Source organism: Penicillium samsonianum, assembly GCF_028829775.1.
Source record: "Penicillium samsonianum strain IBT 33392 chromosome Unknown utg000002l_segment0_segment0, whole genome shotgun sequence".
Taxonomy (NCBI): Eukaryota; Fungi; Ascomycota; class Eurotiomycetes; order Eurotiales; family Aspergillaceae; genus Penicillium; species Penicillium samsonianum.
The window spans coordinates 388,557-412,490 of NW_026643260.1; the positions used below are offsets into that span (position 1 = coordinate 388,557).

General features: G+C 50.9%; 11 protein-coding genes across 11 annotated transcripts; 7 read left to right on the forward strand and 4 right to left on the reverse strand.

Annotated features, from left to right (window-relative positions):
* Positions 1-110: 110 nt before the first annotated feature.
* On the forward strand, positions 111-1,511 carry N7471_002002 (PAN domain-containing protein; the record flags this gene model as incomplete). Its single annotated transcript, XM_057274722.1, has 1 exon — positions 111-1,511. One exon carries the CDS (start codon positions 111-113, stop codon positions 1,509-1,511), a length of 1,401 nt encoding a protein of 466 aa, XP_057139360.1.
* A 1,047-nt stretch (positions 1,512-2,558) lies between these two features.
* Positions 2,559-4,153, forward strand: N7471_002003 (T6SS phospholipase effector Tle1-like catalytic domain-containing protein; the record flags this gene model as incomplete). The annotated part of the gene is made up of 3 exons (XM_057274723.1): positions 2,559-2,676; positions 2,733-2,747; positions 2,796-4,153. 3 exons carry the CDS (start codon positions 2,559-2,561, stop codon positions 4,151-4,153), a joined length of 1,491 nt encoding a protein of 496 aa, XP_057139361.1.
* Positions 4,154-5,129: 976 nt separating this feature from the next.
* On the reverse strand, positions 5,130-5,636 carry N7471_002004 (uncharacterized protein; the record flags this gene model as incomplete). Its single annotated transcript, XM_057274724.1, has 2 exons — positions 5,130-5,373; positions 5,443-5,636. 2 exons carry the CDS (start codon positions 5,634-5,636, stop codon positions 5,130-5,132), a joined length of 438 nt encoding a protein of 145 aa, XP_057139362.1.
* Positions 5,637-6,029: 393 nt separating this feature from the next.
* N7471_002005 (Tetratricopeptide-like helical) lies at positions 6,030-7,721 on the forward strand (the record flags this gene model as incomplete). Its single annotated transcript, XM_057274725.1, has 3 exons — positions 6,030-6,409; positions 6,461-6,685; positions 6,741-7,721. Exons 1-3 carry the CDS (start codon positions 6,074-6,076, stop codon positions 7,719-7,721), a joined length of 1,542 nt encoding a protein of 513 aa, XP_057139363.1. The 5' UTR covers positions 6,030-6,073.
* Positions 7,722-8,357: 636 nt separating this feature from the next.
* Positions 8,358-8,579, forward strand: N7471_002006 (uncharacterized protein; the record flags this gene model as incomplete). Its single annotated transcript, XM_057274726.1, has 1 exon — positions 8,358-8,579. The coding sequence occupies one exon, from the start codon at positions 8,358-8,360 to the stop codon at positions 8,577-8,579; it is 222 nt and encodes a 73-aa protein (XP_057139364.1).
* Positions 8,580-9,454: 875 nt separating this feature from the next.
* On the reverse strand, positions 9,455-10,606 carry N7471_002007 (uncharacterized protein; the record flags this gene model as incomplete). Its single annotated transcript, XM_057274727.1, has 1 exon — positions 9,455-10,606. The coding sequence occupies one exon, from the start codon at positions 10,604-10,606 to the stop codon at positions 9,455-9,457; it is 1,152 nt and encodes a 383-aa protein (XP_057139365.1).
* Positions 10,607-10,637: 31 nt separating this feature from the next.
* N7471_002008 (uncharacterized protein) lies at positions 10,638-12,044 on the reverse strand (the record flags this gene model as incomplete). Its single annotated transcript, XM_057274728.1, has 2 exons — positions 10,638-11,900; positions 11,970-12,044. The coding sequence occupies 2 exons, from the start codon at positions 12,042-12,044 to the stop codon at positions 10,638-10,640; spliced, it is 1,338 nt and encodes a 445-aa protein (XP_057139366.1).
* Positions 12,045-14,057: 2,013 nt separating this feature from the next.
* Positions 14,058-16,632, forward strand: N7471_002009 (repressor protein; the record flags this gene model as incomplete). The annotated part of the gene is made up of 2 exons (XM_057274729.1): positions 14,058-16,292; positions 16,357-16,632. The coding sequence occupies 2 exons, from the start codon at positions 14,058-14,060 to the stop codon at positions 16,630-16,632; spliced, it is 2,511 nt and encodes an 836-aa protein (XP_057139367.1).
* Positions 16,633-16,933: 301 nt separating this feature from the next.
* N7471_002010 (uncharacterized protein) lies at positions 16,934-17,798 on the forward strand (the record flags this gene model as incomplete). Its single annotated transcript, XM_057274730.1, has 2 exons — positions 16,934-17,028; positions 17,087-17,798. 2 exons carry the CDS (start codon positions 16,934-16,936, stop codon positions 17,796-17,798), a joined length of 807 nt encoding a protein of 268 aa, XP_057139368.1.
* A 1,172-nt stretch (positions 17,799-18,970) lies between these two features.
* N7471_002011 (ditrans,polycis-polyprenyl diphosphate synthase) lies at positions 18,971-20,099 on the reverse strand (the record flags this gene model as incomplete). Its single annotated transcript, XM_057274731.1, has 2 exons — positions 18,971-19,539; positions 19,598-20,099. 2 exons carry the CDS (start codon positions 20,097-20,099, stop codon positions 18,971-18,973), a joined length of 1,071 nt encoding a protein of 356 aa, XP_057139369.1.
* Positions 20,100-20,493: 394 nt separating this feature from the next.
* N7471_002012 (exocyst subunit SEC10) lies at positions 20,494-23,185 on the forward strand (the record flags this gene model as incomplete). The annotated part of the gene is made up of 2 exons (XM_057274732.1): positions 20,494-22,653; positions 22,706-23,185. The coding sequence occupies 2 exons, from the start codon at positions 20,494-20,496 to the stop codon at positions 23,183-23,185; spliced, it is 2,640 nt and encodes an 879-aa protein (XP_057139370.1).
* Between the last annotated feature and the right edge of the window lie 749 nt (positions 23,186-23,934).

Sequence of the window (23,934 nt, forward strand, 5' to 3'; positions counted from 1 at the left end):
CATTTGTTTCAATATTTTCTGTCTTCTCTCACCCTCCTTACTCTCGTTAGCTAAATGGCATCGGTTCCTGTTTGATCTTCTTTAGATTGTCCCTGAGCACCAACCCGACTATGTCTAGTTCTCCGCGACGATGGCTCTTCGTCGTCTTTCCGTTCGTTTCATTTTGCTTCATATACTATCTCTTTCGACTGCCTGAATCCAACCCGACAATCGTGAACAACTCAGAACAAATTCCTCATGCCGGAGGAGGGACAATTGTGGTAGGGGAGGAGAAGCAGACAAGTTCTCCTCCCCCTCCCCCTCCCAAAGAGGAGACATTGGAGGAGAAATGCGGCCATTTACTACATGCACTCGATGATGTTATGGTCGTAATTAAAACTGGCGCGACCGAATCCCTCGAAAAAGTCCCCATCCACCTCCGCACCACCCTGCAATGCGTCCCACACTTCGCCATCTTCTCCGACTACGAAGAAACCATCGAGGGGGTCCGCACGTATGACGTCCTCCGCAACATCAGCGAGTCGACAATGGATAACGAACCCGAATTCGACATCTATCGCCGTCTACAACAAGTCGGACGGGAAGGCCTAACAGACGAAGAATGGGGTGACGACACAAACGGCCCACTAGGCAAGGTCAACAATCCAGGCTGGAAGCTCGACAAATGGAAATTCCTCCCAATGATCGACGAAGCACTAGAAGTCATGCCCGACGCCAAGTGGTACGTCTTCCTCGAAGCCGACACCTATATGGTGTGGCCGAACCTGATCAGCTGGCTGGCACACCTCAACCCAGATCGGCAATACTACCTGGGAAGCCCCATGCAAATCGGGGAAACCCTCTTTGGCTACGGCGGGGCGGGCATCGTCCTCTCAAGGTGGACGATGAACCTCCTGCACGAGTACCAGATAGGGGCAAAGGAAGACCTCGAAGCCATGACAGCACACGAGTGGGCAGGCGACTGTGCGCTGGCGCGAGCACTGCACGACGTGCACGTCGATCTGACGTGGGCATGGCCGATGATGATGACGTCACGCCCATGGGAAATCGACCATTTCTCCGAAGGATACGGGCGACAGCCGTGGTGTTACCCTGTTATCTCGTACCACCACATGGCGCCGCAGGATATCAAGGAGATGTGGGAGTTTGATCGGGCGTTCTTTGCTAGCGGTAAGAACGCGCTCATGCTGCATGCCGACGTTTACCAGAAACTTGTCTACGATGGGACTTTCTCGGCACGCGACGACTGGGATAACCTCTCTGGGATCAAGATAGATTTTGCGGCTGGCACGATTCCTACGGTGGATGTTTGTGCGGAGGTCTGCACGCGCAATGATGAGTGCTTGCAGTACTCGTTTAATCACGCCGAGGGTGTTTGTAAACATGCTTCTACTACCTTTGCGGGTGTTGCTACCAATGGCACGCAGTCTGGTTGGATTACACCTCGTGTGAACAAGCTACTAAGGGCATTCCAGTCTTCATGCCATGAGGTGCAGTATATCTTCGATTGATCTTTGCTCTTCAGCTATTTCCTTTCCACTTGGATTATTCTTGTACATATATCAACTTTCCTTTCTTTCTTTTCCTCTTACTCGATCTTGCATCTATTCTCACATCTGAGGAAAGATGGTTCCATGTTTTCAAAGGAGTCATTGGCCTGAGGCGTTTTGCTATGGCGCTGTGTTGGCTTCGTCTGCCGGGCAGACGAAGACTCATTTCTTTCTTATTTTCATTCCATTTACTGATCATATCTAGTGATACCAATGCTTCAATCATATCAAACCAATTTCAAAGCTTGCCATTTACAGGTGCGGAATTAGGGATACCTGTAATTTGGATGCAACCCTGATCCACCGTATGGTGTCTGATCTATATTACCATCCTATATAGATGGATCTTGGTAGTATGGAGTTTTTATTGTAGATGTCGGGACTTGATGGATTTGATAGAGGACACGGACGAAATAGACCCAGCTGAATTTCGGGGATTGATGCACTCTCCGTTCAATTGGGAGAGAGTCGTGGAACGCGACTCGTTTCATTGGCCATTCAGACATTGGGTTTGAGTTCAGTATCAAGTGGTGGACTGCGAAGAGCACGCCTGTTGTACAATAGTGCCACTGAGATAGTGTCAACTCGCTTAATGGTCTGAAACAAGCAATGGTTTTTAGCGTCGATTCCATGCGCTCAAGTCGGCTGCACTCCGCGTGCCCTGTAGACCCCGTGTCGTTGTAATATTGTATAGCTGTGTGAGACTGGTCACATGCCGGGCAGCCACCAACTGAAGCTCAAAGCTCGACAAGCAATGACCGTGTAGATCAACTGCATGACACCCGATTTGGCGAACTAGTGTCCACCCACTCCCGCTTGGCATTTTTGCCAAGTTGATGGTTCCTCAATTGATGAAGATCGCCATGATCGTCGCCGTACTATGCCCATGAGTGGGGAATTACAAGGCAAATCGAACACTAAACAACGCCTCGAGCACATATAAATGCGAGGTCCCCCAACCTTACTGAAGAGAAAGAACCCTCCCAGGCTCTGGGAGCAGACGGCACGATGTCAAGCCGACAAATTGTCCTGTGCTTCGATGGCACAGGAAACACCTTCCGCACGGACGGCACGGACACCAACATCTTGAGAATCTGTCGCATGTTAGAAAAGTCCGACGAGCAACGTAAGGGATCACCTCCTCTACTTGGTAGCGAAACAAGTCTTCTAACCGCAAGCCAGTATGTTACTACCAACGTATGAGCGTACCCACCAACAAAGCACAAGGATACTAACCCCAGGCAGCGGGAATTGGCACCGACATAACCCCGGGATCCCTGGCCAGCACGACGATCCAAAAGAAAGGCACGCTAGATAATAGCAAAGCGCTCAATCTCGCACTGGGTCGTTCCTTCGATCGGCACGTTCTGGGCGGGTATCGCTTCCTCATGCGGCACTACCAAGCCGGTACCAAAGTGTATATTTTCGGCTTCTCGCGTGGTGCATACACGGCGCGGTTCTTGAATGAGATGCTCGATTATGTCGGGCTTCTGGGTCCGGATAATGAAGAAGTTGTGCCGTTTATTTGGGATGCCTTTGTATCGTGGAAACTTGGCCGGACGGATAAGGACAGAGAAGCAAAGAAAAAGGCTTTTCGAGTCATGAAAGACAGCCGGGAGATACTGTCGCGGCCTATGGCTCGTGTGCACTTCTTGGGCATGTTCGACGCAGTCAATAGTATCGCGGACTTTGAGGTTAATGTTGACGGGAGGACCTCGAGCAAGGTAGTTCGACATGCGGTTAGCATTGATGAACGACGCATCAAGTTCCGGCCGGTTTTGCTGCGATCGCATAAAGATGAATGGGCTTGTGAAACGTCCTCAGATGAGAAGAAGCCCGCGAACGATGACTCCGAAACCACATCCGGACCTCCCGTTCTTCCAGAAATCCCAAATGTCAACACACCAAGCAAGAAACAGGAGATAGAAGCGGATGACAACAACGAAATGCAGGACATCGAAGAAATGTGGTTCCCCGGCGGACACGCAGACATTGGTGGAGGATGGAATCTCGGATCTAGCGAGGTATGGCCATTAACACACGCCCCTCTCGTGTGGATGGTACAAGAAGCGCGGCGCGCCGGACTGCGACTCGATCCGAGAAAGCTGAAACAGCACGAGTGCATTGAGGAATTTAATGGTGATTCTGATTTGCAAGATGCCTCGGACTCGAAGAGGGACGCCTCGAGCTCGGAATTATCGATAGCCCACAGAGATTACTTACATGCGCTTCAGGTGGCCGGCACCGAAGGGCATATTCATGATCTCCTGGCGTATGGTAACGGTCTACCGCTGACTTCTGTCCTCTCGTGGCGTCTGATGGAGTATCTTCCCCTCCGACGGATGGAATTGCGGTCCGATGGAGCGTTGAAGGCTGTGCGGTGGCCACCGCCGCGTGGTCGATCTCGTGATATCCCTCTGAATGCCCGAATTCATGTCTCTGCTATCCAGCGTATGAAGTTGGATCCTTCTTACCATCCTGATAATTTGATTTTTGGTTCGTCGGAGCGGAAGGGGGATACAGGTGACGCTGTTGGAATCGGGAATTGGGTTGTCTACTCACATGAAGGTGATCCGGTGCGGGAGAGGTATATTCGTAGGTAATTTGAGTAATGATATTGGGATATGGGTTCGACCTCGAGGGAGAAGAGCTTTTGTAGCTATCACACTGTATCGTACTAATCTATGGATGGGTCTCAATTCCATATATTCCCTTTCTTGTATAAACCATAACAAGTTGAGACCTGCAAACACTGCACTAGAATTATCTAACTTCATGCCATGTTGAAGATCATAAGCATCAGGCACAAGACTCGGGCTCATGTATCCTGCCACTCCGGATATGAATTTCAAGATATCAGAGAGACTTCAACTACTACATATGTACAGCAGTTGCCAGACCTTGTTCACAGAAAACACAAGGTCGTTCATTTAAGCTGTTAAGCCTTCTATCTTTCTTTTTCTTTACTTGGGATTGACCTAGCTTTACACCTGCAACTTCGAAGTCAACCCTAGTAAGAAAGAACATTGATTGGAACAGAAACAGATACATTGATATTAAGTACATGGAAAATAATGCTGAAATGCTATCAACTCCCCCCAACAATGTCCCCCCAATGTGGTCCCTGGTGAGAGGCTGTGGTAGATGGCGATACTCTATCGATGGATGAGAGGCTTTGGCAAATGTGGGTGGATAGTTATATCGATAAAAGGTGACCAGACCGCCTGGGCAGGTTAATGAAGCCAGCTGTTGGTTGTTTTGCTTTTTGTTTCTCAACTTTGCAAAGCCACTCTATCCAGATGTGATAATGACTATGACCATGACCGTTGGTAGTAGAGAGATGTGTGGCTGTGTGGTTGTGAGACCACAAGGATTGATGGAGCTGGAAGTGTGAAAAGTGCAGTGGGAGGTGGGGGGTTATCACGGACAGGGTCATCGTGGATGGTGGTCATGAATGGAGATCATAGGATACCGAGAATAAAGCAATTCGTGAATTTCACATAGATCTACCAATATAGACATAGAGACAGGCCTCCAATAGCACCGTACAGAGTGACTCCTAGTTGACTCCTCATATCCTCACACGGGCATACTAAGAACGCCATCATACGAGCAGCTCAGGTGAACAGCACTCTCCGGATTGTCCACACAAGACCACTGTGTACCGGAGCTCAGCAAAACCTGACCGTTCTCAGCAATCGGGCCTGAGACCCTCTCAATTCCCAGTGTAAACCGGTTGAAGTCCACGGCACCATCGGGAAAGTGGATGTAGTATTGACTGTTGTTGCATCGGGCACTTTCCTTTGGCGAAGATCCGTATGACCTGACAACCATATCATATCAGTTAGTCTCTGTCATTGTCAAGTAATCATGTTCACCAAATTGGACTCACCAGATCAGGTTGCAGTCAGTGGGGGTATCGTCGGGGTAGTTTGGATCAGTCGCGACGAAATGCATCGTAGCAGAGGAGCCGGCGCTAGCTCTGGCCCAGAAGTCACTGATCTGAATAGAGCTGTCTCGCTCGACGATGGGGACAGCAATGGCTACGCTAGCACCCAGTAGAAGGGAGACGACAGTGAACTTCATATTGAATCGATAGAAAGATATATGATGTACTATGAGATATGGATATTAAATGAAAGATTCGCAGCGAGAGAATGCATTATTTATATCTCCCCGTATGGCTTGAAGTATATGAATCTGACTGAAACACTACAGAATACATGAAGCCCAGCCAAGTACATGTAAGTCTATGGAAGTCCCTGGTTGGTCAAGTTGTAGACCGCCACCACAAATACTCGCGGCTGAGCAAAGACAAATGTGATATGATGCAGCCTCAATACGAGCGGGTGGACTCAATTAGTTGTAGCATATATATGGGTTCTATAATAAGAGTTAGGCCCGCAGGTCAGATGCACTTGGCGGCCAGAACATTATTATGTCAGGTGACGTGCAGGGTGCTCAGGCACAGCGGGGACAAACCACCCACTACCAACGCGTGAACTGCTCACAGGAACGTCTAAATGGCGCGAATCCCAGACCTCATTCGAGATTCTAAGCTAGAGACATATTTCCTCCCGGACTGTACAGTGGAGACGGTCCATACGTTCCAGGAATCAGACCAAACTTCTGGACGGCGCCTTGTGACCAGATCGGAGCATTGGCGGCGGCAAAGAAGGGTCGGACGTGGTGGATTTGGTAGCGTCTGGCTGGAGAAGTGCACCAAAGGTGGGCGGCCAGAGGTCACAGCTCAAGATGGTGCAGTCCGGGCAGTTAAGCAGATTGACATGGATACGCGATTCGGATCGATCGACTACAGTCGGGAGTTGGAGGCAATTGCTAAGTTCTCGCACTCTCGCGTTAGTCTCGAAAGGAAGATTTATTATAAGAAGAGTTGCTGATTAAAGTAGTATGAACGATGCTTTGTTAAGTCATTCGGATGGTACGAAGGACCCAGCCAGGTCTTCATATCAATGGAATACCTCGAACTCGGCGACCTTTTCATGTATCTATATAAAAAAGGACCAGTACCACCACTACCAGAGGCTGAGGCGAAAGAAATCACATATCAGATTCTCGATGGTCTGAGTATGATGCATGAAAATGGGTTTGCTCACCGAGACTTGAAACCAAATGTGGGTTTACTTATCAAGCGCGCAAAAGAGAGAGTTCACTAAATCAAATGTCTAGAATATCCTTATCAAGTCACATCCTCCAGACGAGTGGTGGATTAAGCTCGCCGACTTTGGTATCACCAAACGCATCGAAGAAAGCGATGGGAAATCGACGACGCTAAAGGGCACCCCAAGATATTTTGCCCCTGAAATTTGGGGGTTCGTTGAGCGAGGCAGTGCGTATGCGACTGATATTTGGGCTCTTGGTGAGATCGTATTCGAGATCTTCACCAAGGAACCTGCGTTTGCGACTCCCGGATTGCTTGCAGATTACAAAGATCAACAGAACTTCCCAGTCACCATGCTTACCGATGCTGGTATCAGTCAAGCAGGCGTCGACTTTGTGCTTTCACTTATGTGTCCTGATCCTAATGATCGAATGACGGCTACATCTGCCATGTCAAATGTATGGATACAATCGCTAATACTCCAATCCCCTGAGTCCAGGAAAGCTATTGAAGACAAGCCACGAATTCACTCTCCAGCTACGATAATGACTGAAGAGTTTGCGTCATGGACTACGAAACCTTCTTCAAAAGCACCGAAGGATGTCTTTCATGGCATGCCTCGTTCAACTACCACAGATCTGGCAAACGTTGCGCAAGGGAGCACGGCATCGGATAAGAAGTTATATTATTCTCTAGGGACTACGGTACCAGCCGAAGCCGAGACACTTGGGCTCCGCGCGGAAGCCAAAAGCCATCATCGGACTGGTAACTCACTCTATAGCCAGAAACGGTTTAAAGAGGCAGAAACCATATTCCGACGAGCTCTTAAGGGGCGAGAGAAGGTACTAGGCCATGATCATGAAGAAACACCCGACTCTGCGTACTGGCTTGGTCATTCACTCTATGACCAGGGTCAGTACAAAGAGGCAGAAGTCATGTATCGACAAGCTCTTCAGGGGCGAGAGAAGGTGCTAGGCTATGATCATGGAAAAACAGTCTACGCCAGAAAGTACATGGATAATGCTCATAGGCGAGCCCTTGGTCTTTGATAGTCTTTGATAGTCTTGGAAAAACGAGTAGAGCGATGCTTGAGGAAGTCCAGTTGCTACTGTGGATGGGGATGGAGGGATGGAGTGAGAGGTTGTTTTGAGATACACATGTCAGGTTATGGAGGTGCCAGATTGAGTGTACATATGTAGGTGGTCGCACAATTTTCGGACAAGGTACCTCTGTGTAATAATCTCCATAGTTGCAAGTCAACTGATGATAGGGGGATTCTGAGTCAAGTAAGAAAGCTTCAAGGAACAATTCTATGGCGACTAAAAGACCCCGATTGCAAAAGCAAAAGCAAATACACCAACTCCTGTCAGTGTACTTTTATGCTGAAGCCTCATCTTAAGGCCTCCCAATCTCTTGGCGACGATCTTTGCTATGTACAGACTTTGTCTTAAACTGGAGGGGGGATAGTTTCAGATGATGGATGTGGTGAAGGTGTATTCTGTAGGTCTATTAACTTGTTCTTGCTCAAAAGTCCGTTCTTATTCATGATCAAAAAGTACGATAACCAGAAGAAGTGACTTTCATATCAAAGCCTTATTGAATCGGTAAAGGCACACATCCCTCCTATATACAAAGCCTAACAAGCCTCCCCCTCCCAGAGTAATAAGCTGGACCGGCGACTCCAAATGGCCATGGAAGGTGTCCAAATCTTCCTCCTAGGAACAGCACTCCTGGTGCCCTTCCGTGCTCTAGACACACACGTGGGGCTACTTACAATGATCCAAATTCTCGTGGGACTCGGCAGCTGCCTGTTCACTGTGTGCAGACAGCTAGCGATAATGGCGATGGTAACGCACCAAGAGATCGCCGTTGTGATGGCGATCTTGGGATTGTCCGGGGTCGATTAGAGCTGCAGTGGGATCTGCCATTGCTGGTTGGATGTGGAATAATATCCTTGAGAAGGAGTTGTATAACCCGCTGCCGCAGGAGAGTAAGCACCTTTCGGCGAGTATCGAGTATCTTTGCCAGTTTGGTGACGCAGATGTCGTATGCGGATGGGACGGGGGGATGCTATTGTTGGGGCTTATGCTGATGTTCAGAGGAAGATGGCGATTGTTAGTGTTTGTTTTGGACGCTTTGTATTCTTTGTACTTGGTTTTGGAGAAATGTCAATGTTAAGAAGTTGGAGAGGGAGCAGACGGCTGGGAATGTTTGGTAGGGGAGGGATGTGGGTTGTGGGGGATAGGCTTGGGGCTTTTGGGATAGAGATAGAAAAGCAATATTGTCAAGAGTTATACAGAAAATTATATAGAAAATGTCTACTTCACGAGTTGAGTGTTTTGTGGTATCCTTGGAGAAAATCTTTCATTTTTGTAGCGTGGCTTCAGCCACCACACTTGTGTAGATGCGCTGGACTTCAAATTATCCTACAACACGGGTATATGTACATTATTTGATGGCATTCAGTCTCTCGTGAGGCGAGGACGAATAAGAGTCTTCTTCCTGTACCGAGAGCGTGACAGTTGGGGTATGAGCCGCCGAGATGAATCTCATGCGAGTTAGTTTGATACTAAGCATTGGACTTAGATTGTGATGGTGGCTATTATGTGGCCAACCATGTCCCATTTAGACAACAAATGTGTCTGAGATCACAGGGTCATCACTAGACAGCCCAGGAGGCCATTGAGATGCCCCAAACGGGCGATAGCCTTTCAAGGAAGATGCAGTAGACCACAGTAATATGGCCTCTAAAAGCTAGCTGGCAAGATCATAATGAGATCTCTCAGCCGCCCATAGACTCCTCGGGCACCTCCTGGAAGGTCTCTGGGAAGAACCCAGGCGGTGGCCAGATATCCGCTATAGAAGGCGGATGAACCAGTGGCTGTGATCCGCCCAAGCGATCTGGATCATGGCAGAAAGCCTGGAATGTGCTATCATCCAAGAAGCCGAAGTCCTTCAGACCGGCCTCGCGGTTAGTGGACCATTCAGTAGTATCCAGGTATGCGAGGTCTTTGAAGATGGCGTCGATGTCGCCAACGGAAGCGATGTTTCCAGCCATCATTGGGTTTGAGGTTGCCGAGTCGGGAGTTTGGGGTTGTGGTTGTTGGTGTTGTGCGCTGGCTGTGCCATACACAGAATCTACTCTGCTGCGCGGAGTGATCTTGTCTGGTAGGGCCGACTGTACCTCCCTTGGGTGGTGTAATGACACGTCCATCATGCCTAGATCTGTGTTTTCCATTACTGTGTCTTTTGGGGTCAAAGATTGCCCATCGACTGGCATACTGATGCCAAGGATAGAAGAGGTGTAATCTCCTTCGCCGTTTTGGGGTACGCTGCGAGCTCCGCCTAATGGTTGCATGGGGCCTGCCATGGGTGCACCCGAAAATGGAAGGCCGACTGCCCCCGGAAATGTGGATGGGCCCCCAACAACATCTTTGGAGTGCTGCCACCTCTCCATGATAGAAACCAAAGATCCATAGGCCGGCCATGTGGAGGTGAAAGCTGCTGTTTTGTGTCGGAACTCGTCTGCCCATCTGGCAAAGGGGAAGGTGTCCGACAAGTCGGCAGTAGCCCGAAGTCTGAACGCTTGCTCCGCAATTGTGCGAAGACTTAGTTCGAATAACGGTGGAAAACCGCACATAGAGAAGTTTTCCAAGTGTTGGGTGAGCATAGAGAGCCCTCGGTAGAGGAGCTTCTTGGCCCCCTCTGTGGCTGGGCGCTGTGAACGGTGCAACCCCTGCTCACCTGAGATCAATTGCAGATAGAGCCAAAGCAGGGTGGCCACATATGTCAGCCCTAGATAACTCTGGTGGGGAAGCAAAGCTGAATGCCGTTCTGGATAGATGCTTTCCGGTCCAATCAGGCGGCATCCCAGAGGTAGGCAGTCATCCCACTGCTTAAGCTCCATGACCAACTGTTGCGCAAAGGTAGCCATATTGTATCCCGAAGACATGTGACGGGAGATCTTATTGAGCACGCTCGCCAACTGAACTAAGCGGTTGAAGCAGCTCAGGGCCAAGAGTGGTCCTCGGCGCGGGGGGGTTCTTGCTGCCCTGCGGAGCACCCGTGGGTGGTAAAACGTCCACCCAGGAGTTCCACTCCTCCAATCCATCCTCTTCCAAAAGGCCCACCGCAGTAAGGTCGCTTGGAGGCATGGCTGGGCTCCGTGAAAGACGGAAAGAGAGTAATGAATCAACTACAAAGCATCCCAAGAAAACCGCCTTACCTTGTCTGAGTTCATCGGACCGCCGGCTGTCGGACACAGTTCCAAGACCCATGGCAATCGCCATTCGCACTGCTTGGCCGCTCAACAGCCAAGCCGCGGTCCAATCTTCAAGACCCATGTTCACCAAGGTCAGCAGCAGCAATGCCTGGATATGTCCGAGCTCATAGCGCTCTTTCTCCGTTGGAATGAGATTCCTCGAGACAGTGTAGTATTCCTTCGCCAGCGCGACTGTTCCAGCGGGACCAGCCCGTGGATTTGTTCGCGATTGAGTGATAGTGTAACTCAAGATTGCCCACAGGGCGGCGTGATCGCCGGACCCAGGTGAAGCCGTGGAAATAGAGAAAGGGGCGTTGGCGTAAAGGTAAGAAGCGCGAAGAATGTTATGCTTGGCGACCACGGGGAACCATGAATGCGTGACCGCAAAGTAGATATCGAGCAGCTGCGATGTCTGAGGTGGCAACTGTAGCGTATGGGGACTAGGTCCAGCGATACCCCAGCCATCCGACTCTTTCGACAATCGAGCCCGCTTTGCACCCGGTGATGCGGCAAAGGGCTCAACTACACGCGGGGCACCCGGACCGATCGAGGTGGCAGTGCGAGCTACTTGGAACCCCCATTGACCGTCTGGGCCATCATCTTGCGGGTTACGCGGTCGCTTCCCGGTCGCCGGCCCCGGCGCATCAGAATTAGAGAGAATTTTCTCCAGCGCGCCGAACAGCCGACTCGTTTTCCAGGATTCGTGTAAACTCTCCGAGGCACTATCGTCCGACCACAGGGACATCATTTTCTCGCGACGACCGGCGGACTCGGCGGTGCTTCCTAACATGGCCAGCATGGTATCCTCGAACCCGTCAATGTTGCAGATCGACAGTGCCCACAGCTTTTCCAAGCCACGGACGTAGCCCTCGGGAAGACCGCGTTTCTTCGCATGGGGGTCGTAGGAGCAGGACTGGCCCGATGCCTGACAGGCGGAACAAGTGGGACGAATGCCATCGCATTTATCCTAGGATCGGCGAGATGTTAGATTGGGAAAATGATATACGAGAAAAGAACATGGCCGGACGCGACTCACTTTCTTACTGCGACAGCGATCGCAAGCTCGGGAGACCCTCTTGCGCCGAGGGGCCTTATCCGATCCCTCATCCATGAAGAGGGGTTATTAGCGTAGGAGATAACGCCATGTAGAGGAAATAAGAGGACCAGGAGCTCTCTGTCTCAATTCGGGGTTCACTGCGCAGAATTAAGTTGAAAGTAATGCAAGGTCGGGCCGTATAAGAAACCGATACTCGGAATGGCGTCGAAGAAGAGTAAGACCGCAAATAGAAAAGTGGAGGAGCAGACTCTAACCCAAACTACCATGTAGTTAGCCTCCACGGCAAAGGTCACAGATAGGCAGGCCGAGGGAGGATCTCGGACGTGAAGTTCGGGATGTGAAGGCACTCGGAATTATCGGGGGATCTCCACATCCCCACAAATCTCACACATACTCACACTTACTTGCTACATCATAGTAGTTTTGTACTCAGATATTTCAGATAATTTTTTTTTATATAGATGAGAGCACTTCTGTAACTAGACATATATTTTTTTTACTCTGATGAGTTAAGAGTGTAACTGATCAGGCACCAAGGCATCAAGGTGTTCCGATGTACACCCGACCAAAGCCGACGCTTAACCCGATTGGGACTATATATACAACAACCTTGGAAGGTCGCCCCACATGATGGGGCTTCAATGCAGCATCCACATCGTCTTCCGGTGGGTGACAAGCAGCGCTGATCGCAGCACTACAACTCCCAGCAAGTGGTATAACTGAGCGAAAGGGTCTCATTGCTAAACCCAAAAGCGCCATGACCATCAAAGACCCAACAATGATGGTAAATATTAAAGCAATTGGTGACCATCCGCACGCGTTAACGTCAAGGCTTGGATCACGATGCATGTCTGCATCATAAAGATAGACTTGGACATAGAAGATGGCCTGAGACAGAAGCCAGTGCAGCACAGGGTAGGTTAACATGAGTGGGATACTGTATCGGAATGGGAGACTGAGGAAATAGAATGAGCGCTGAGCACCCCTCCGACTACTCGATACACGAAGTCCCTTAGCCGGTGGCAGTTGTTGTGTTTCAACTGTGGAATCGTGGCGCAACCCCCTAACCGCATGGTTTTCATATTCGTTTGCCATTAGCATTGCAGTCAAGGTGGAATTGTAGAAGTAGTATGAGAGGGAAAGAAGAAGTACGGAGTTATAGCTGCAAGCAAGTCACCAGTTAGAAAGATGACGTTTTTACACGGGAAGCGGTAACGAACAACGCATGAATGGGAAGTGTAGAAACCATTAAGAGAACCCATAGGGTCCTCATTTTTTTCTAACTTAAAAGGTCGTCTCGATAGTGTCACGTAAGGCCCGGAATCAGATGCTCTCTCCCTTGCCAGAAAATCTGTGGATCATCCAATCGCCTCCAAAGAATTTGTTCCGCTCTAAGCTCATCGTCATATCTCTTCTATGAAGCATTTTCCAATCCATTATACCATTCTGGCCGATCTACCTGGCCGTAGTGTGCCCTAGTATACTCCCAATATTCTGGGTACCAGCCGCGAAACAGCCAATCAACAATCGCAGAGACCTTCCCGTTATCCACCATGATATTCCGGGGTGCAGGTGGGAGGAAAGGAGACGGTCAGACTCTCTACAGGAGACAAAGGGTCACATGACTATCAACATGAGGAGTATTAAAGGCAAAGTGAAGATCCAAGAATTTCAAGGTTGTTACGTACATATAGTTAGTTGGTTACATATGTATATTACATGTATGTATGGGATGATGTGCAGCCAACTCTGGATCCTCAGACCGAGATCTGATGGAAAAGTCTTTTGCCGGAAATCTGGACCGGCAACTTCCCAGATCCTCATTCCGGGGAACCTGGGAACATTTTACCTGCAATATCATCTGGGATATTGTTCTACTGACATACTTAGATTCCATAATTCCATACTACACTGCCCTGTCTATTATCCACATGAGCAGTCCCGCTCATCCCTTCTCAAAATCCTCCCCGCATTCGATCTCTGGATGCGATTCTATGCCCTTGAGTGCATCTGATCATGGCGCTCGTTCACTCGACATAGACCCCAATTGATTCATCGTCTCTCACCATGATCAGTCCTAAACCCTCCATATCCCACACGGTCGACGCCAAGTCCGACATCCCCGCATGTGCCACCAAGGAATCCTCCTCTCCCACCATGCTCCGCCCCGAGTCCGCCCCTCGCACCTTTGCTCCCAATGCATCCCTCGTCCTAATCGGCATCCGTGGATGCGGTAAGCGCTCACTAGGCTTCGTCGCCGCGACTGCGCTAAAGCGACGCTTCATTACCGAAGACCACTACTTCCGGGAGGTCACGGGCATCACACGACAGGAATACCTCAAGCGGTATGGCAGCCAGGAGTTCCAGCGCCGCGACATTGAAGTCCTGAAGATGATGCTGGATAACCACCGCACGGGCTGCGTCGTGGAGTGTGGGCTGGCCAGTCTGACGCGACCTGTGCAGGATCATCTGCGTCGCTATGCTCGGTCCAACCCGGTGGTCCATTTGCTGCGCGATATCAATCGCATTCAACAATTGCTCGGTTTGGAGGATCAGGCGGTGCGGTTGTTCCGGGAGGGGGACCCGATGCATCGGATGTGTTCGAATTTCGAATTTTATAATCTTGAGGATCGGACGCGTGCGTCGGACGATGGGAGCCCGGATCGCCGGTCTGCGGATTATTCTTTCAAGTTGCAAGAGGTGAAAGAGGATTTTACGCGGTTTGTGCAGTTTATTACTGGACTCGATGTAAACTATTCGAGCTATGACTCGCCGTTCGTTCTGCTGGAGACGCCGCCAGAGCTGCGCTCTTTTACACATGCTATCTTTGTGAGATCTTCAGATCTGATCGCCGATAATGTCAACCTGACTGAGCTTGAGTCTGGTGGGGATGCCATCGAGCTGTGTGTCGATCGCTGGAGTCCAGACATGGCAGCCACCATCAGTAAACAGGTATCTGTCCTGCGTCGAAATGCGCGGACGCCTGTGATTCTCTCCGTTGACACATCCTCCACCGGCATCGGCTCTCCGGAAACAGCCACCTCTTCTCTTCGACCTTACTTTGATATTCTCGAGCACGGTCTACGCCTGGGTGTGGAATATCTTGTTGTAGACCTGACCCAAGACCGATCCCGGCTGGCTGGGACTATCAGAGCTCGTGGGAATACCAAGATCATCGGCCAGCAGGTCTTTGAGCCATCTTCCCCTACTACATGGGACAGCGCGGGCTGCGTCGCCATCTACAATGAAGCCGAAAAGCTCGGCTGCCAGCTCGTACGCCTCCTCCGAGTCGCAACAGAGCGCGAAGACAATGCCGCTGTGATTGAGTTCTCTAATAAAATCCGATCACTCCCAGGAGATCACCCACCGCTCATCGCCTATAACATCGGCGCGCTAGGCCGCACCTCACAAGTGTTCAATTCGATCCTCACTGCAGTAACACACCCAGCAATCACCCAGTCGGCAGAGAATAAGCACGACCCGCAAATAACCTCTCGCGACGCCGTTCGCGCACTCTTCCAGAGCTACGTGCTCGACCCGCTCAAGTTCTACATTTACGGAGAGAACGTCGCCTACAGTCTATCCCCAGCAATGCACAATGCCGCACACCAACACTGCGGCATGGGCCACACCTACAGCATTCCAGACTCACCCTCTCTGGCAGTCTTAGACCGACTAGGCCGAGATCCTCACTTCGGGGGATCCAGTGTCGTGCAGCCATGGCGCGTACAAGTATACCAAAAGCTCGCCTCCAAAAGCCGACATGCCGAAGCCATCGGGGCAATCAACACAATCATGCCGCTCCGCGGCCATGCAGACGGGACGATGTTCCCCCTCCAAGAACAAGCCAGCCGACGCAACCAAGCCGGGCGCGTGCTAGGCTGGTACGGCGAGAACACCGACTGGGTTGGGATAATGACGTGCATCAGGCGACATCTCTCGCCGCGCAACGCGATCAGCGCAAAAACAACAGGCCTGGTCATTGGCGCGGGCGGCATGGCGCGGGCCGCCATCTACGCTATGCTCCGACTTGGGTGTCGGAAGATCTTCATCTACAACCGCACGCAGTCGCGTGCCGAGGAAGTCGCGCGCCATTTCAACTCCTGGGCGTCGTCGCAGGTGGACTCGGCGGAGGTGGTTTGTGTCTTGCAGTCGCTTCGAGAAGACTGGCCCGCGGACGCTGCTCAGCCTAGTCTCGTTGCGTCTTGTGTGCCGGCTGATCCAGACCGAGATGAACCACCGGCGAACTTTGAGATGCCGGTGCAGTGGCTTGGGAGTCCTACGGGGGGTGTGATACTCGAGGTGAGCTTTTTCCCCCTCCCCCGAGATGTGTGTGCTTCTTGCCACACGTACTCATTGAATATAGTTGGCCTATAAACCCCTCGATACACCACTTCTACGACAAATGCGCCGAGTCCGGAGCGAGACTGGACGGCCTTGGGTCTTGTCTGACGGATTGGAGAATGTTACCGAACAGGGCATTGCTCAGTTTGAGTTGATGACAGGCCGTAAAGCACCTCGGCGGCTTATGACCTATGAGGTTCTACACAATTATGTGGGTGACAGTGGGCGTTTTGACGAGAAAACTATTCAAGCTCGTCTGGATGGTGTTGGGTCTCCGGTGGCTCGGGAAAAGGAATAGAGTGTTTCTTTGGTATGGCTGTGATCTTTTCTGACTTCTTTTGTCAGTTTTGTATATAAAAAACAATCTCCAACAGTTTATACCAGACAAGACTTAGTATAATCTTAATCGCCCCGAGGCCTGGAAGTGGACGCTGATAACAGTCTCCTATCGGCACACCGCCTAACAACTGGGGGCTTTCTTTTGTTTGGGTCTCTCCTTGTCAGTTTCACTTTAGTCGAAGACTTCCCCTGAGGTTTCTTTGGTGTGTTCCTAACCATCTATAATATATTCAAATTGGCTTGAATACGGCATACCACCAATGCCAGGGTTTTCGCCCGAGCAGGCCGACTCGATAACGGCAGCATGGAAGAAACGCAAGTGGGACCATGAGGAGTCGAGGACTCTAGCACGTCCGTAAGTCTGACAATGTTTCTCTTAGTGAGGCGAACAGATAGACTAACATGATCATCAGAGCAACATATGTCTCATCCTGTCGAGTCGATCGGCCCGAATACGACGGTGGCTGCTCATTGCCTCTATCGCGACACCCAGACGGAACAGACATCTCCTTCCGACCACGCTGCCTCCCTCGCAAGCGCCGACATGTCCAAGGCCCTTATCTTACGCTGCCATCCCACCAGCATCAACATCAACTCCAACACCAACAATCCCCAACCCACCTTTCCCCAAACGTCTACGGCATCCCAAATCAAGACCCATACTCACCCCCAGTCTCCCCCAAAACCCTCGTCCCGTTGCACTACCCAACCCAACAATCCGCCTCCCCCTCCGCGCTCCGCCCCTGCCACATCTGTCACCGCCGCCCAACAACCCGCCAAGTCCTTGACGCCTACGCAGACTGCGATCTTTGCCACGAACGGGCATGCTTCATCTGTCTCCGACAATGCGACAGCGCATCCTGCGGTGGGACATTTGGTCTGTTCCAAGATCCAGGCATGCACATGCACATGCGCACGAGCTCAACCGACGACACCAGCTACGACGCCAGCGAGGCACCCAGGAGGAAAATCTGCTCCGGCTGTGCTGTGGAGGAAGTCACCGAGACCGGTGCGGAGATTGTGCGTTGTCTTGACTGCGTGCGTGGTGCGGGCTCGTGGGCTTCGGCGGCTATTCCGTCTGATTGGGCTTTGGATGATATGCGGCATGAGGATATGACTGGGTGAGGGTGATATATGGAGTTTGATTTACTCGCCTCTGTGGGAATTGAGGAGGGATATGACAGAATGACACATGAAACTACGGTATAACATTCTTTACGACCTCGGGGTTGTTTCTGCTGCTCCTTGTGGAGTTGCTATTTTTTTTTTTTTTTTCCAGAGTTTGATATTGGAACTGGACTGGACTGGAGGGACTGGCTGGGATTGAGGTGGATTTCTTTTGGCATTTATATTGGACAGCATGGCGAATTATTGATTTTTATTTCTTTTCTATATTCTAGCATATAACATAATGATATCAGCCTTTTTGTATACTCCAACTCTCTGTGTATATACATATGTTGTATGTAGAGTAGACTACTCTCAGTTTACCAAATGTGAAAATCAAGTAAGACCAGATCAAAGTCAGAGTCAAAGTAAAGATAGAAGCATACCCCAAAATAGGACTATGATCCCATAAGTAAAAGGTCAACGCCCATATATCCTGTCCAGGTAGGACATGGCTGAGGGGGTAAACCCCTCAAGTCTTGTACTATGGACAAAAAAATGACAAAAACCAAAAAAAAATCAAAAAAACCAAAAACCCCCTATCTGGCCGGTTCAACCGGCAGATGTCAGCTATCCGAGCTTGCGCGTGCGTTTCAGCCGCGAGGCATTTCTAAATGGGCAAAGTGAAGTGGGATATCCCACCGTTCTTCCCTCCCTCCGAAGGAGACCGCCCCCCCCTCCTGTCTACTTTTTTATTTTTATCTGAATATGTAATAATAGTATGTAATAGTATGTAGTGATTACTTCTAGCCTTTTCTACAGTGTACAGTGTCTATCGTAGGACAGCTATACACTATAGGATACCATATATTACACACATATGCACGCTAGGGAGCTTCCTAGCAATCCAATTAGTGAGCAGTTTGAAACCCCTTCTAGAGTGTTTATATTGATCTTTGTCTTGTCAGGTTCACTCTGGTAACACTATAGACTGGAGGCTGATACTAAAACAGATATATATAAAACATAGAATGCATTGATGCCATGCTAGAAATGAAGACCATAGAACATGACAGTAATATGGTAAGGGTATAGCCAAAATGAAAACCCCATGCTTATCCACATGCAAACCTACTTCGTCCCAATCTCAATCTCAATATCAACCTCAATCCTCAATCCTTCTAGCTACCCTACCTTCCAAACCTCATCTGGGCCCCAGCAAAGTGCCAAAGACCACGCATATACCCCTGATACTCAACCGCCTCTCCATCCCCACTAAGTCCATGACTGCGTCCACCAGTACAATACATCTCCGTCAACCTCAACTGCCAAGGCGGATACCCATCAAGCTTAAGGAACGGACCAAAAACAAGCAACAGATCTGGCTCTGGCTTGAGTACCGTATCCGGCAGCGTGGGATCCATAGACAGCGGCTGCGTAGTGATCTCGCTGATCTCTGCGTCGACCAGCTCCGGCGTGATATCTTCCGGGGAAAGTTTGCCGTTCTGGCTCATCTCCGCTAGGGTCTTGGTTAGGTCGACGAGGGTCTCGCGGCCGTCCGTTGAGGAGAGGAGGAGGATTGTCAGGGTCTGGGGTTGGGTTGTGGTGTCGGTGTTTTTTGATATGGGTGCGCTGCGATGGACTGGGTGGTGAGGGGCGTAGACTTGGAGGATTGGTTGGTGACTCGGGGTGCCGTAGTAGGAGGCGAGTTTGGTGGTGATTATTTGGTGAAGGGCTGGGATGCAGGATTTCAGGACGCCTGGATAGAGGTTAGTATTACTGTATATCCTGGATAGCAGAGAGGTGACCATTCATACCCGACTTCTCGTATATGCTGAGCTGGGAAATCCCCGAGCACGAACTCCAGGCCGCTAATTCAGCAACCTCGTCCATCAACACCGCAAGAGCGTCATCTTCCTTCCGCAGCGTGAGAATCGTACTCAGATGTTGCGGCAAGCGCTTGAGATTCCTCACATCTTTCCGGATCAGCTCGGGGGTGCGGTGGTGGTGATAGACGATTGCGAAAATGCGGTCGACGACGGCGTGGTACGCTTGCAAGAGACGCACGACGATGCCGAAGATGATATGTGTCAGGGCATAGGTGAGGTAGTGGGTTTGCGACCTGAGGAATGTGCGAATGGGCGTTTTGCGTGGTGTCTTGCGGCGCTCGCTGGCAGTCGGTGCTGCTGGCTTCTGGCCTAGCTCGGCGGGGTCGGGGAGATAGGTCTTGAGGAGAGATTCGCGTTCTGCTACGCTGAGTTTTGTGCCTCGGGCGCGTAGGTCATCGCGCAGGATCTCGCGGTCTCGTTGGGAGACCATTGTTGTGGTGGATGGAGGAGGGAAGTGGAGATGTGGATGGATGTTCAGGTTGTCCGATGGAATTGTTTAACAGCCGGCGACTGTATACTAATGAACAAAAGTTCTCATTCTTCTGACTATTTTCGAAGTATTTCAAGGTATTAAAAGTATTCTTCTTTTCTATTTCTATTAATATATCGAGTTCAGCTTCGCAAATATCTCTGCCTAGTATTGGAGTATACGTATGTATATAGAAATAGAATATGTGCGTGGCAGTAAACCTCCCCTAACCAAATCCGTCATCTCCCTCAGCTTTCCCCGGATTCTTTCCTTCAATTACTCCCCCAACAGTCTAAGCGAGAGGAGACACGATTGTCCAGCTCTGAAGGCAGCTCATGCCTGTCCACTATCAATCATGATGGACAATGCATCCATAATCACGAACCCCGCCCGCACCGTCTTCCCCCAAGGGCCCAGCTTCACCCTCGAAGACTTCTCCAGTCGGGACTTCATTGTCAAGGAGTTCATTGAAGCCCTCTCCGACACCGCCATCTCCAACCGTCGCTCGCTAGCAGGTACCGCCGGCGCTGCCAACCAACCCTTCGACCCCAAACCCCTCATCCGCACCTTCGAAAGCGCCCAACGTCGCCTGAGCGAGCTCTCCGGAGATCTCGAGCTCCGCGAAAATGAACTCTCAGCAGCTGTCCGACGCGCAGAAGCGCAACACGGCCAGAACCTCAACACCCTCGGCCAGAAGCTCCGCCACACCATCGAAAACTTTCAACAGCTTGACACGTCTCTAAATGCGCCCGGCCGCGAGAATCCAGCAGGGACGGGGAATATGGCAGTCGAGACAGGAAAGCGCCTAGAGGAGCTAGACCGACAGCGGCGGCGAGCTCTGGACGCCCATTTCCTTATCCAATGCTGGGACGGGGTGTGCAACCGGGGCGAGATCTCGCTATTAGAGGGCCTGCGGCGATCTGGCACGGGAGAGGCCAAGGTACGCTCCGCACACATTGCGCGCCAACTGCTGCGTATTAGTCAACGACTAGACCCGCAGAGCTGGCAGGAACATCGGGCTCACTCCAATGGTGGTGGGTATGGGAATAGCTCTTCGTCTGAGGATCTCAGCGAAAGCAGCACGCCGCGGCGGAACACGCGAGAGATTATTGAGAAGTTCTCCGAGACACTGGAGAAGGATTTGCTGAAACAGTTTGACGATTTCTACCGCAAGGCTAACTTCGACGGTATGAGGGACTGCGCGACTGTATTGCAGGATTTCAATGGCGGTGCCAGTGTTATTGCGTTGTTTGTCAACCAGCATCAGTTCTTTATTGAACGCAGCCAGCTGGTAACAGAGGAAGTCGGTGGGGATCCGGAGTCGTGGGAGAAACTGGCTGACCCGGACGCGGAGCTTCCTGGCGTTGAATCCAGTCTCCAGTCGTTGATCGATGAAGTCAAGGTTGTGGTTCAGGAGGAGTCTGCTATTATTCGGCGGGCCTTCCCCTACTACGAACAAGTCCTGGGTAAGTTCTTACAGCGGGTCTTCCAGCAATCTATCCAGCAGCGCCTAGAAATGGTGCTGGAGAAAGCGGCTGGTGTATCGTCACTAGCGTTCCTCCGTTGTCTACAGAGCTCCCGTGGCTATATCAGTGCCTTGATCGAAGATTTGAAGTCGCACGGGTTGACCGAGCATCCGGAGCCCGTTTCTTCGCAGACAGCTGTGTTGCTAGATCAGCAGCTGGAAGAGCTTTTCGTTCCTTATTTCGTTGGATCGTCCTACATCGAACGCGAGAAGCGGACATTAGAAGAACTTTTCAATGCGGTCTTGTTCAAGTTCACCTCCTACCATGCCCGCCGCAAGAAGGCGGCAACAACTTTCATGGCCTCGTTGTCCCGGGCTGGATCAGAACTCCTTTCGACCACACGCGATGCATTTATCAGCCGGTTGGACTCACCAGAGGTCTCACCTATCCAGCGGAAAGTTCTGCTCAGCGTAGCCAAGACAGGCGATACGCTAGAGGCAACTCGATTGACCGAAATCAAGCTCACAGAAGAAGATGGACAACCCAATCTCAGCGACGCTAAGCGGATGCTGAAGTGGCTGGCTGAAGCCGTGGGGCGAGGATTGGAGCTCAGCGTCAACAGTGACACACCCAAAGATGTCTCCGCCTTGCTCAACCTGCTTCTCCTCGCGATGGGAGAGGGATACGTGGATGTCTGTCTAGACGCCGCTCTGGAAGCGGCTACGTCGCAAGAATCCGGCAAGGCCGAGCCTGATTTCTCCTACCTCTTCTCAGCTCGCACCACGATCAGCATTACCACATTGATGGTGATGTGCATCCATGCGGTCCTTCTCCCTCTATCAGCCGCGAGCATCACCACTCGCCGGGATATGGAGAAGCGTACCAGCCAAACCACCTCGCGCATCGAGGACAAAATCAACAGCATCGAGCAGAAAACTATTGACGCCACATTCGCCTGGGTTAGCAGATTGCTATCTGGCCAGAAGAAGAACGATTTCCGGCCCAGGGAGAGTGATAACACCGCATGGTTAGAGATGCTACAGACCCCAGTAAGTCCCATCCAACATCCACCCCCACCAAGAACCCTACTAATCCCACCAGACCTGCGCATCCATCACCTCATTCCTAACCCGTCTCCACAACATCGCGCGCACCTCCCTCCCATCCAGCGGCGCCAACGTGCGCCAAGTGCTGACCGAGATAGCACTCGGAATCCGCAGCCTCCTTCTCGAACACTTCAAACGGTTCTCCGTCAGCGGACCTGGCGGACTAATGGTAACCAAAGACATGACACAATATGCAGACCTCTTCAGATCCTGGGACATCGACGACGAGACCAAAGGCCCCGGTGGCGTGCTGGACGTGCTACTGGAAGTCGGCAGTCTATTCGTGATTGGGCCCGAGGCTCTCCGCGAACGAATTCGTGGTGGTGCTGCCAGCGGCACGACTGGCGGACCGGGGGGTTCGGGACGCAATACTACCCAGGAGGGTAAATTGAGTGTGCAGGAGGTGCGGGCTTATGTCTCGCGTCGCGAGGACTCCAATACTTTTGCTATGCAGCAGGTTCTTAATGCATTGTGAGGGGGGGGAATCTTGGTCTGGGATGTTTATACCCTGTTGTTTTTGATTTGGTGGGAGCGTATTGTTTCTACTGGGTGGATATAGACTGGCGTAATGATAATGCATGCATTAGTACTTGGTTCTCTTGATACATCACATTTCTATTATTGTTCTACGATTGTTATGAACAACGCAAACACAACATGTACCTAAATATTCCCGTAACTATACCATGTAGGCACCCGTTCAGGCACCGATGCGACAAGCCCTGTCGCGCGTCATCACGGCGCCTTCCGGAAGGGCCTGTATAGAAGATCCGGAACATGCCAACGCCGAAAACGTCAGCTAATGAGGGATTACACAATGTTCGACCCGGCAGAGGAGAGAAAGGGTCAAAAGAATACTAACATGAGTAATGAGAACATCAACTCTCAACTCAGATCCAGAGAAACTGGGTCTGCTTGTGCTACTACCACACAACCTCCCATTGGGGGTTTCATGAGCAGGTAGTGGTGGAACCTGGGGGCCATCCGAGAAGTTTGGACCCAGCAAGCAACTAGGTCGAATTCCAATCGATGAGCCGTCTGGCGTCCTGGCGTTGAGCCAGTTTGATTCCTGGTCGTCAAAACGAAAATAACTTGCTTTCGGTGTGTCTTCCACCCGCGGCTTCAGCTATCTGCCCTTTGCGTTTTCTTTGTTTTGACGATTTTCCTCCTGTTTCTGCCGTTTCTGATCTTTCTTTGTGTGACTATCTTATCAATATAAACCGC